This window comes from Myxocyprinus asiaticus, chromosome 30 (genome assembly GCF_019703515.2).
Source record: "Myxocyprinus asiaticus isolate MX2 ecotype Aquarium Trade chromosome 30, UBuf_Myxa_2, whole genome shotgun sequence".
In the NCBI taxonomy this organism is placed as follows: domain Eukaryota; kingdom Metazoa; phylum Chordata; class Actinopteri; order Cypriniformes; family Catostomidae; genus Myxocyprinus; species Myxocyprinus asiaticus.
Genome location: NC_059373.1, coordinates 13258598 through 13271512, shown reverse-complemented (window position 1 = coordinate 13271512; position 12915 = coordinate 13258598). Strand labels below are relative to the sequence as shown.

At 36.7% G+C, this 12915-nt stretch overlaps 2 protein-coding genes across 3 annotated transcripts in view; both read left to right on the top strand.

The window, feature by feature from the left end:
• The window catches only part of aste1b (asteroid homolog 1b), a 311837-nt gene extending 304602 nt beyond the window's left edge, over positions 1-7235 (top strand). Inside the window, exon 5 of the transcript XR_007894025.1 lies at positions 7097-7235. The gene's annotated coding sequence lies outside the window, so the exon portion shown is untranslated. The remainder of the gene's footprint in view (positions 1-7096) is intronic.
• On the top strand, positions 2294-4144 carry hoxa11a (homeobox A11a). Of its 2 annotated transcripts, none has more exons than XM_051664747.1 (2): positions 2294-3122; positions 3748-4144. In XM_051664747.1, the coding sequence occupies exons 1-2, from the start codon at positions 2510-2512 to the stop codon at positions 3975-3977; spliced, it is 843 nt and encodes a 280-aa protein (XP_051520707.1). In that variant the 5' UTR covers positions 2294-2509; the 3' UTR covers positions 3978-4144. The 2 variants fall into 2 exon arrangements, with proteins under 2 accessions (XP_051520707.1, XP_051520706.1); XM_051664746.1 differs by having other exon boundaries at positions 2294-3131.
• Positions 7236-12915: the final 5680 nt, after the last annotated feature.

Here is a 12915-nt window from a genome sequence, read left to right as displayed (position 1 = left end):
TTGTTAGGAGATCGGCCTTTCCTTAGTTTCGTTTTTCTAAACAGTTTGGCAAAAAAAAAAAATATGACTTTCGATGAAACACTATTTCGCTTCCCATTATGTAGGCTATTTGTCGATTATTTTAAAACTGTCTGTTTTTTGTTTTTTTGTTGTTGTTTTTTTTTTTTTTTTTTTTTTTTTGTGGTGTGTGACTGTTTATGGGATGTTGATTGGAGGTTTCTTTTTCTTTTTTTTTTTTGTTTTTTTCTTTTTTTTTGTTTTTGTTTTTGTGCAGTGCTTGCTGTTTTTTTCTACACTTTTTGACACTTTATGGTGCTCTCTCTCTCTCTAGTTTCTTTGTAAAGTTTCCTAATGTCAAATTGGCGTTTGTGAAACCATATCCGAGGCAAACATTGGTTTGCGTGTAGTTTGTTCTTTCATTCTCTTTTTCAGACTCTCGCGGTGGGCGGTAGCCCGTCCCCCTCCCCGAACTTGAAGTCGACCTTACAGCCAAGTCTGTGTGGTAACCTGGGGGGAGGGGAGGGGTGCGGGCCGCAACACCAGACTTTATTAGTAGATGAACCGTAGAAGAGAAGACGAAGAGAGCAAGAGAAAGGGATCATTGCGACATACAATAGTAGACTACAGAGTGCTATAGCCTATGTTACCGTACTTTGAAATATTTATTTAAGATGGTCCGATATTAAGGATGGCAATATAGCCAATTATTTGTATGTTCTTGCTCTTGTTACATCATGTTCTGCGTATTGTAATTCTTCTCGTTATTACCATTATTCTTCTAAACTAATCTTACCTTTATCTGAAGCTCTAGTGCTGCACTAAGTCGTGAGTTGGTCTTAATAACGTTGTTACAACTTCCTTTTTACAGGTACAGAAAAATGGTTGCTTTTGGCTGAAATATGCATGTGTTGTGTCGCTTCTTCTTGCCTGAGCAGCTTCGTTCTGTTGTGGTAAATGGAGTTTAAGTCGTACCATTTAGATCCTAGAACTTGCAGTCAAATCTAACTATTGCTTCCGTTGCACCCTAGCCCCAATTTACTGCTGAAAGCTTTCCAACCCACGACGCGGAATTTGTCAGGAGTTGACGAAGAGGTGGAGCGTCAGGTTTTGAGTGTCACTTTGCTATTTATCGTAATAAATTTATTGATGTACAATTGAAAAGGAACATACAATCTCAGAACCTTTAAATTACGCACAACAGTCGCATCTTGCCAACAGTATGGAAATTGTACTATATGAGGCTCATGTTACTCACCTCTGTGTGCGTTCTTTGGAGGCATGCGTGGTACAAGGGGATTAAGGGAAACCGATGTGGAAAAGTAAGGCCTTCACCGGCCTAATCCGTGTTTAAGTCCACGGAAACTCACTTATGCTCGGGCCTTTTCAATTACACAATTTATTAGTATTTTATAGGAGGCCTACTCATAGTAAGAGCTTCTAAATACTAAGTGACACACTGATGGTAAAAGGTATTGGATTTTCTCAATTAAATTACGACCCCAATACTATTGAATTCTGAAGTTACCTTGATGTTTACTTAATGTATTATTACTTATTTTTTTTGTATCTTATTCTTTAATACCACGTAATTGTAACGCACAAAGTGGTCATGGTGATAATCAGAATAGTTCGTATAGGAACACCTCGTCATAAATAATTATGTGATTTTCTTACGTAAACTTAATGATAAATCGCTATTGATAAAATGTAGATAACAGAGATACAACATGTAAAACCTAAATAATGAAAGGCATATGTGAAAACACATAGAAGTTAGTAAAGCAGTTTATAAAAGTGTATAAATCTTACAGCAATAATTTACACTTTCCTGGTACCAGCATCTAAGTCAAAAGCGTTGTCATTTTGTCACGTTGTCGCATTCAGTTACGATATACTTTCATTTGGAAAAACAGAAATACATCATATCGTAGCCTAAATTTGTCAGTTTAAAGTAGGCAATTCCATTTTCGATTAAACGCCATAGTCCAGTTGAGATTAATCCTGCATGCAACTACAGACAAAGTAGCCTAATGGTAAACTACGGCTGGCATGGACCTCTTTGATGGGCAAACTTGATTGTTTTTTTTTTGTTTGTTTGTTTTTTTGTTTTGTTTTGTTTTGTTTTGTTTTGTTTTTTTTTTTTTTTAATCTTCACAAACTGGTATTGACATATGATGTGTACACACTTCTTGGAAATTCGAAAGTCGGAACCTCATTGGACAGTTTGCTTTCCCACTTAACATTACACATTATTGATAGCTTTCACTTCAAAATACAAACAGAAAAAAAAAAAAAAAAAATTAAAGCATCTGTCATTTTCATTTCTAGATCACGTGACCTTGGCATCCGCTGTAATGGATAAAGATGGATTACCACGTCATCTTACGTCTCAAAATTTCTTCCTCTCGGATAGCCCCCAAAGCGGGTAGGAGACACGCGCTCATGAGAGCTATGTTGTGGGCGTTGCGTATAGATCTTACAAGCCCAAGCTAGAAGCTGCACGGGTTTAATGATGGATTTTGACGAGAGGGTTTCCGTTGGCTCAAACATGTATCTGCCTAGCTGCACGTATTACGTTCCGGGGGCTGATTTCTCCACGTTGCCATCTTTCCTATCCCAGAGTCCATCTTCTCGTCCCGTCCCCTATTCGTACTCCTCAAACCTGCCTCAGGTACAGCATGTAAGGGAGGTTACATTCCGGGACTATGCTATTGAGGCGTCAGGTAAATGGCCTCACCGAGGTCCACTGGCTCAGTGTTATCCGTCGGAGGATATAGTACACAGGGAGTGTTTACCAGCGCGGACGAGCGCTGGCGAAATGTTCCCCAAGAACAGCTCATCTGCCTATTATCACTCTGCATCGACCTCGACCTCCGCGTCCTGCTTCTACGGCGGTGTTGGTAGAAACAGGGTGCTGCCTCAAGCTTTTGACCAATTTTTCGACAATGCGTATGGGGGCTCGGACAGCACAGTGAACAGCGGCTATGCTGCGAGAGATAAACAGCACTACAGCAAGCACCCAACGCCAGCGCCCGCACCCGAGCAGGAGTCTCAAGGAAAGGAGCGACAGGAGACCAGTACTCCCGAATCTTCTTCCGGCAACAATGAAGAAAAGACTAGCGGTGCGAGCAGTGCGTATGAGTGCAATCTTGTGCGCTCCTGTTAAAATTTTTATATGCTTTTTTATAAGCGTATACGGTTTATGGAGGGCTTGAGATTTCCCCAACAAAACCTTGGCTACTTATAAACTACGAAAACCACGTGCTTTGAATTGAAATTGGCCATGAAAAACTCAGAGCTATAGTTTCTTTTTAACTTGAACTTTAAAATGTGTTTAAGTAGCTGCAGTGATTTCACAGTATTGCTTGCAGAGAGTAGAGTAACAGTCTTCTCGTAGCCTATGTCTCAGTTAATTCGTACAGTTGTTTCAAGGGTTTAAGAAAAAGGGAAAAATTGTGGATGAAAGAGTATGTGTAGGGCTTTTTGAGGTTGTGTTTGCCATGCTTATTACATGTAGGCGTGGTGTTTAAAATACGATAGCCTACTACTAAAATTAGAATTTTTAATTCTTTAATTAACTTGATTTTGCAATCCACTGAATGGAAAATGTTTTTTGCATCTGTACCTATTGACGTTAATCAAAATGTTTGACCAACCGATATATTAATATACAATAATATAATTGTTATACTTATTAACATATCTTGTAAATTGTTATGACACGTGTTTGTTCACATTGTCTCTTAGGTGGACCCAGGGTTCGCAAGAAGAGATGCCCGTATACAAAATTTCAAATTCGAGAGCTCGAGAGGGAGTTCTTCTTTAGCGTCTACATCAACAAAGAGAAACGACTTCAGCTCTCACGGATGCTTAACCTCACCGATCGCCAAGTGAAAATTTGGTTCCAGAACCGGCGCATGAAGGAAAAGAAACTTAATCGGGACCGATTACAATACTATACGAACCCTCTGCTCTAGGACGAGTAAATGACTTGTACAACAGCTGCAATAATGATATCAACAATGAGACGTTACAGATTCTCAGCGGTTAATTTCAAGTTCGTGACAAAGCACCATTCACCTTAACTTGATTGCAATTACTGAGAGCATAGAACATTTAAGTTTGCATCATTTAATGGGTTGTTTTGTGGCCATTTATATATATATATATATATATATATATATATATATATATATATATATATATATATATATATATACAGTATATATAAACGTGATTTTCTACACCATTTGTTTGCGAACATAAATTTGGTTGAAAGTAGCCTACTTCTCTGCTTGCACTTGTGGTGAACTATACGCGCAAGGACTGCGTGCAACCGTCTGAAATATTAGGGTCTAAACAAGACTTGGCTTTTTTTAGCTACTCACCAATGGTGCATAGAGGAATGTATGGTGTGTTGTACAGTTGAGCCTAATAACTTTGGTGTGACCAAATAGAAAAACTGTGAGAATGTTAGCGTTATTGCTCCAGGCTTCCTAAGTATTTATTGATTTGCAACCAAATTAAATGTTCTCCTTGTGACAGTTGCACTTTCTGATTGTGTTCTAACACTCGGTTGTCTCTCAGAAATGAAAGTGACTTATTACAAGCAAGTGTAAACTGATCATATTTTGGTCATCAAAGTTTTCACTCGTTGCAAACTGTGAACATAGAAAACAAGAGACACTAACTCAACAAAGGTTGAAAACGTAGAAAATTCAGTGAGAAAACTCGCTGAATCTCATCCGAAAGCCATAAAGAGCGTTTCTGGATCTGCAGTGTCCAAGAAGTGGCCTCATTCATGCTCATTATAAGACATTAAAGCATTTTTACACAAAAAGGAAACATGTTTAACGCTGAACCTATTTGTTGGTAAATGTTGTACTCTGCAAAGAAACGTGACGAATATTGTGCTGGGATTAAACAAAGCTTGGCTGCTTGTAATCCAGGAGATCATGTATAACATATTTCTTAAATTAAATATTTAAAAAGGGTTCCCTGAACGTGTATTTGTCTTACATTATTTACTCTTCATTAAGATCTACAATACATATAATGCATATCCATGTGGTTATACGCATTCTGTATAATAATGAAAAACACATAGAGCGTTTCTGTTTTTTTTTTTTTTTTTTAGAGCTCTCGAAAGAACAACTCTGTCAGGCCACGGGGCAGTTGTTACCTGACAGTTTAACCGTCACAGTGGTCACCGTTTTTGCAGTTATCATCTGAGTGTTTATGGCCGTACCCGTAGCGTTCATATAGCCTAAGACAGTCTAAGAGCAATAAACTAAGTCAGAAGGAGAGAAAAAAGTGGAAGAGAGGGGGAGAAAGACTAAGCTTTATGGTTGCTTGCTACGGTGCGGCTGGGCCTGGCCGGCGCATCCTTTTGAAACGCTTAGGAATATCCGTCTAATTACGGGGACATCCTCCTGGTTGCTTTAGCAACGCAACCATAAAAGCTGTCTGTGTCTGGAGCATTTGGATGATTGCAGTGTGGTGCCATAAACTGTCTCAGAACCAAGGTTATTGGACACGGTTCCAAGGGGACGGAGGCCAAGAGATCTTGAGGAACGGCTTCCAAAATACTCGAATGCTTTCTGTCCTGTTTGTATTAGTTTACCACCAAAAGTAGGCTACCATCAAAACAACCTCTTGCTCGTTGTCTTGTTCCCCCTGCATTTTTTGCTTTTCTTTTTTTCTGTCTTTACTTGCGAACAGTGTTAAATGTCGCACGTGTAGGTTCAAATGGTGTCCATTGGGAGGCACTCCTGAGATCAATGTCATGGCCGTGGATCATACTGAACAGGAGGTTGTTCACAAACCGACAAACTCAAGGTTTTGAAACTGTTTTAAGGTAACATCAAACTTAACCATCCATTTCAAAAGCTATGCGTCAACCGTGTTTGTTTATATTACACATTTAACAAATTTTTATATTGTCTTTGGAAATTGTGGAAGAGCTTAACTGAAGTAGTGTGACACTTTATTCAATATGGTGCTTGGAACAGATTAATTCAACAAGACTTTAAAAACAGTGCAAAGTGTTGTAAAGGTCGATTCAGAGTCAAATCCCCTGCAGGTGTTCTGAAGTGCCATAGATTCATTCAGCCACTAAAACATTTCTTACCGTTAATCTTCTGGAACCAGAATACACATTAAGCGTCTAATGTTCTTATTACATTCAATATGAGCGTGTAAAATATGGGTGTATTAAAATTTCACTTTTACCACTGATTCGAAAACTTTATGGCAAATGAACTATGCTCTGTCGATTAAGAAATCCATTAAGCATACCACAGACTATGGCTTTTCGGTTATATATTTGAGAAAAATTATTAGATTCATTTTTCAAAGCTAATTTATGGGTAGCTGTATTCATGGATTTATTGTGGCCTCAAAATGTCGCACATCGTTCATTCGAGCCTTCGGCGATGATTGAACATTGATCAGTGAACATAGACTAGACATGTCTCCAAAGTTCACTTTATCTAGCATTGAGAAAATAAATTATGTAATTTGAAATGGCATTTGTAATTGTGAACCAACCATGATCGTGCCTTTCCGCAAGAAGGATTCAATAACAGCATGGGTGAGGTGAGAGGGGTGAGAGCAGCCTGAAGGGTAGTGTTACAGTGTGCGTGGACTATTTGTCTCTATTGCAAAATAAATGCTTCCGTTTATAGCAATAAAATGTCAGATTATTGTTCTTAAATTCCTCTATACAGCGAACCCGATCTTAGGGATGAAGAAAAGAAAGGATTGGGTTTGTGACATATCAACTCAATGTCTCCTAACAAAAAGACACATAAAGGGAAAAACAATCTTTCAGCAAACGTACAAATAAGGAATGACTGAAGAAGAATGAGTCCAAATGTTTATTATTTGATCAGAATTGAAAAGCGATATAATTTGCGTGTGCACGTTTGTGTAGTCCCTATAGTAGGACTAGTTTAATTATTAGATTTAGTATTTATCTCACAATTTGGCCTTCCTCCTTCCTAGTACACATGAGAAAATCTGAACCTTATACTTATAACGTAAAATAAATATTCATGTGTTTGTTGTCTTGAGCTTGCGGATAACATAAATGCAGGGTTGGGAGGGTTACTTTTGAAATGTATTCCACTACAGATTACACAATACATGATGTAAAATGTAATTTGTAACGTATTCTGTTAGATTACTCAAGGTCAGTAACGAATTCTAAATACTTTGGATTACTTCTTCAGCACTGGTAGATATTTTCACTTGTTTTGACTATAAAAACTCTCCCAGTATAGTAGGACAAAATACACGTTAAAAATACATTCTCTGAAAAACATAAATATCTTATGCAGTGTTGTTTCTAAAACAAGATATATCAAATTGATCTTGTTTTAAGGATTTGTAGATATTTTTACAGGAAAACAATAAAAAAATTATTATCAAGAATACGGTTTTTGCCCTAATATCAAAGGTCTTAATAGAAAAAAAGAAATTATGATCTAACGTGAATTTTCTTGATAAAAAAAATATGATCGTGCCTGGTAACATGTGCATGTAAAATGGCTAGAAATAGCATTTTAGCTTAGCGTAAAGCTGACAATTTACACAAGGTTTATATCTATTTCTTCTGCTCCAAACTTCAAACTTACTTCTCTGTCTGCTCGTATGAATGTAACACATCATAAGAAAGTGTTTCACCGCTGTTCAAATGCACTTTGGATCGCACCATTTATATGTATAAATGTTTTCCATCTGAAAGGACTAAATATTAAATGAAACAAATGACAATAAAATGCAAAGTAATCTCTTCAGTAATCAAAATACGTTTTTGAATGTAACTGTATTCTAATTACCAATGATTTAAATTGTAACTGTAGTGGAATACAGTTACTTATATTTTGTATTTTAAATACGTAATCCAGTTACATGTATTCCGTTACTCCCCAACCCTGCATATATGATAACAACAACGACAACAACAACGTTATGGTCTTCAGCAAAGGACCAATTTAACTCTTAGGGAAACATGAACACAATACAACGAAATGCAGTGTGGTACGAATGAACAGGATTAGCAGATACATAAAACCATCAGAACAATTCAATAAATCAATAGCATGACAGCAGAATCATTATTATTATTATTATTATTATTATTATTATTAAGTTACTATTATAATTGTTCATTACGTTAATTAAAATTCAAAATTCCTTCATTTACCTAAGTTTCATGAAGTACACTCATTAACTGTACCAAAAAGGTTTAGATCACCTTTATTAATAAGATAAATAAATTAATAAACATCTCCAAATATCGAGAAAGATCATGTCTGGAATATATGGGCAACATGGTGGAATTTGCGATACTATCAAAACGATAACATCTTTTTCATCTATATTTTTAAACTTGAATTTAACCAAGCCAACCTCGGTTTAATGGAATTTTCACAGTGTAAAGACAACTGAAGCTGTATCTTGAATGTGTGTTCACGTTTTTTATAATTTATTTTATAAAACAAGAAAGAGTAAGCAATTTAATAATGTCAAGCAAACAATCTACAGAAATTATTTAAAAGGAAAAAAAAAAATATTTACTTCATGTCACTTTTGGTCAAATCATAATTTTGTGAATTCCAAAAAGAAATCTGTCTGTCTGTCTGTCTATATAGATACACAGTATATATATATATATATATATATATATATATATATATATATATATATATATATATATATATATATATATATATATATATACAGATTTATTTTTGGAATTCTCAAAATTATGACTGTGTGTGCATATATATATATATATATATATATATATATATATATATATACACACACACACACCTCAACTAAAGTGATTTCTGTCTATTCAGATCTCGAGTCTGAAATACTTGTCTGTCTTATTTCCTTTGATAGTCAAAGTCGATCGTGATCCTAAATAATGTTTCTTCATGACTGACTAAAATGTTGACGGTTCTCTCTCTCTCTCTCTCTCTCTCTCTCTCTCTCTCTCTCTCTCTCTCTCTCTCTCTCTCTGACCTACGCACACATGTTCACATAATGTTCAGACCATGAAAGAAACATCCCTCCAGTCTTTCCGTTTTTATTTTATTTTAGCTTGGCGTAACGATTTGCAGGTTACTAGGAAATGTGTCTCCTAATGACATTTTTAGAAACTGGGTACTTAAATTAGCTTGTAGCCTATATTTTGTAATTAACATGTAAGATGTTGGTTCTGCTGTTCCGTACCTTCTAATATTCAGCTATGTCTGTTTTATTATTTAAGTCTTCATGTCGTTATCTCATTTAGTGTGTGTATTTGGTCGCTCTAAAAATGCTAATTTTAAGGCAGTCCTTTTTTCTTTTTTGTCCCCAAACATAAAAATCTAATCAGTTGATAACAGCACTTTCAAACATGCACACATGTCTCTCAATGTATTGTGAGCGAGCGCGCGTGGTTGAGTGTGGAATGGTGAACAGTCAAATGTCCATTCGTCCCACGACTGCTCTTCTCTGCCTCTGTTGTTGATACCCTTATGACGTAGGTCTGGAGGGGGTGTGACTATTTGGGTTTCTGCGCTCCCACTGGGAGAAATGTGGTTATTGAATTGAATGAGGGCACCTCGTCTCATCCAGCATGTCAAACGAAGGAAATGACAGCTACTGAGCTATTTCTTGTAGACTACTTTAGTCAAAACAGTTCCCAGTGGCTAGTGAGAGCTGACATGAGGAATCTCTAATTAATAAGCGGACTGAATCTGGCAGCTACAAGCGATTTGAGTCTAGCGTCTGACTCTGACGACCAGCATCGCTCACAACCAAATTCCACTTTATGCACTTGTCTCCACAAGCGGGGAAATGTCTGTGCCTACGAAATTTTACCTGTGACAACCTTGGAGGTAGGCTTGGGAGCAATGAAGTCTTGTCGCATGGTGACATTTCGTCTCTCCCCGCAGGACATGAGGATATGAGTTCCAGATTGCTCCATACTACTCTTACTATTTCTGCCATAGACAGTTATGGCTGAAGTAGTATGGTTAGTATACAATTTCGAACGCAGCCCTTGTCTTTTCGAGTCGCGGATGTGCACCAAAGTAGCAGCCTGCCACACAGAGGACTGGTTCACGGGATGCGCATGATTGTGCTTGTGCCGTGTTATGTCGAAAACGTTTTACAATAGTCTAACTTAGGCCATCGGACGGTACTGCAATGAATGCTCATTTATACTTTGCCTAAAATACGGTATTTTCAAGAGATGGAGATGTGGTAGAGCCTCCAGTTATCATCGATGATGATGTCCGAAGAGGAAGAAGCACAGGTCGAACAGAGTGTCATCCTTTGGGCCTACAGAGCTTGACAAGGCGAGTTTGGCCAAATGTGGCCACGGTGAGGCAATCGTTTTGTGTTATAGGTCTGTTGATACTATATGCTGTGTATGTGTGTGTTTTATTTAGTATTGTTTTATTTAGCTCATTAATGTATTAATGTGGTGTAGATTATGTCTAATGTTTGGTTATTTATATAACTCTGAAAGAGAAAAATATGTGGGATCCAGACCAACATCAGAAAATACATTTAACATGGAAACGTTATACCTTAGAAAACATGCTTATTTAGGTAAAATTAGCCTAAATGAAGATAAATGAAGAGTAAGCTATTAAATATGTCTAGCAAACAATCTACATGCAGGAATTATTAAAAATACATTAAAATCTATACCAAAAATAATGATTCACATCAGTGACTTTTGGTAACATTTTGTCTGCACTATTCCCTTGCTATTCAAAGTTAATAGTGATCCCAAATATGAATACTTCATATGTTTTGACTGTCAAATTCCATTCCTCTTTCTCTGGCCTCGGCCGCTTCGCCTACAGACACATTTCCACATTTTAATGTGTAGCCCATGGAACAAACATCCTGTCAGACTGTTGTCTGAAGTGCTTTTCCAATGCATGTGCTATATCTCATAGTACACAATACATGGATTGCTTAGCCCTATATGCTAACCTCACCCTAACTTTAACCCTACCATTAAACCAAACCAAACCAAACCAAACCTGGTAACAGCGAATGAGACTCTCGCGAGACTTAGAGCTCGAGAAGGAGTTCGTCTTAAATACGTACTTGACTCAGGAGCGCCACCTGGAAATCGGCAGCAGTGTGCACCCGACCGACAGGCAAGTCAAAATATGGTTCCAGAACCGCCGTAAAAACAAATTATTATTATTATTATTATTATTATTATTATTATTATTATTATTATGAATAATAATAATAATAATAATAATAATAATAAAACAAATAACAAATAAAAACCGCGAGAAGAAAATCCGTAAACTTTGTACGGTAATAAGTTTTCCTGATGGTGAGAATTTCATAAAAATTTTCATAACACAGGTTTTCGAGAGGCTCTTCTGATTTAATATACAAAATATGTTCTTATATGGAAGCTGCTCAGACGTTCTTTAGCTTTTCGTCGTTGTTTAATACAGTTTATTGTTTGGGGAAACAATAATCATGTGGTTCATTTATTAACATAATAATGTAAATGACTGCGCTTTGTTGGCTATATTGTAAAATGTTAAAAATGCTTAATAGCACCTATAGCATTGTGCAGTATAATTGTTATATAATGATAGATTTTATAGCCTTTATTTATGTTATTTTAATGATCAATTCAAGAATCATGTACTTAATAATTATCAATAATTTGAAACTGTGCACACGCGCTACAATTTTATATAAATAATTCTTTGAATGTCAAGGCTAGGCCTACTGTGAATCCAGGCAACTACGTTATCAAGACTGAACAGAGAAATTATGTTGAAAAGGTCTGTGGGACGAAACAAAACAACAACAGCTTGTTAGTGTTTAGCCATGTACAAACATACAAACACATACAATGTTCCGTTTTTAAAAAGTAGAATTTGCGTTTGTGTTGACGACGTGGCCTTTCCCGAGGCTATATTGCTTTATTTATTGAAGAGGTCTGCCGCTATGTGTCAAAAATTTGACTTTGGGATGAAATTTGTTCACGTTATCTCTGGCGGAAATAGTTTGAGTATATAGTTCTGCGAAGGGCCACAACATGTAAAGGGATGGTATTAGTGAGTTTAGTCCTCTTTTGTGGCGTTTTATTGCTAGCTACTTTATGAGGCTCTTCGCTTTTCTGAGTGACTATCCTTAGTCCACACTGGATAGAAGCAAGAATAAACACGTTCAGATTACATTCGATGGAATTGTCAGTTTTTGTTTCGCCGATATTTAAATGAATCTTAGAACTGAACGCAGTGCAGGTAAGACACTGTTCCTTCTACTTTTACTGTCGAAATGATATAGTTTAATTTTAATAACCTTACGAAATCATTTATGTTAGGATACACTGTTTTATAGGAAATACGCTAGAATAACTGTGAGATAAAGCTTGTGGTTTGTTTAGATAGGCTACCACACGTTGTTTTTTCTGAAGATTTGAACCAGACTGTCGAGTGGTTTAGGTAGTTTCATGTTGTTGGGATTATATATTTTAACTCTGCAACACGAAACTGTCTTAATTGCCCCAGTTTAATTCGTCCTTATTTTACGATATTTGTTCATTCATTTACCGGTATAGCCTACATTTCACAGCCGTATTTCCTTAATTTTTCATTTCTACAAAAAACAACTCTCGTGAATTTATGCCATTTGAACTGGTCTTTGTCGGAGTTGTGTAATTTGTTAATTGTTTTATTAGTGAAAGGGACTGAAGGCAGACATGATTTCTGCTCAGACTTAATGTAGACCGTACTTGACTATTCTCGGTAGTCTAGGCCTCGGTTACGTCCACGACGCCGAAACGAGCCTTGGGTGACGGCAACAGCGACCACAGTGACGCACCAGTAAGCTCGGGAGATCGCCTAATCTGCTTCCGTTTAT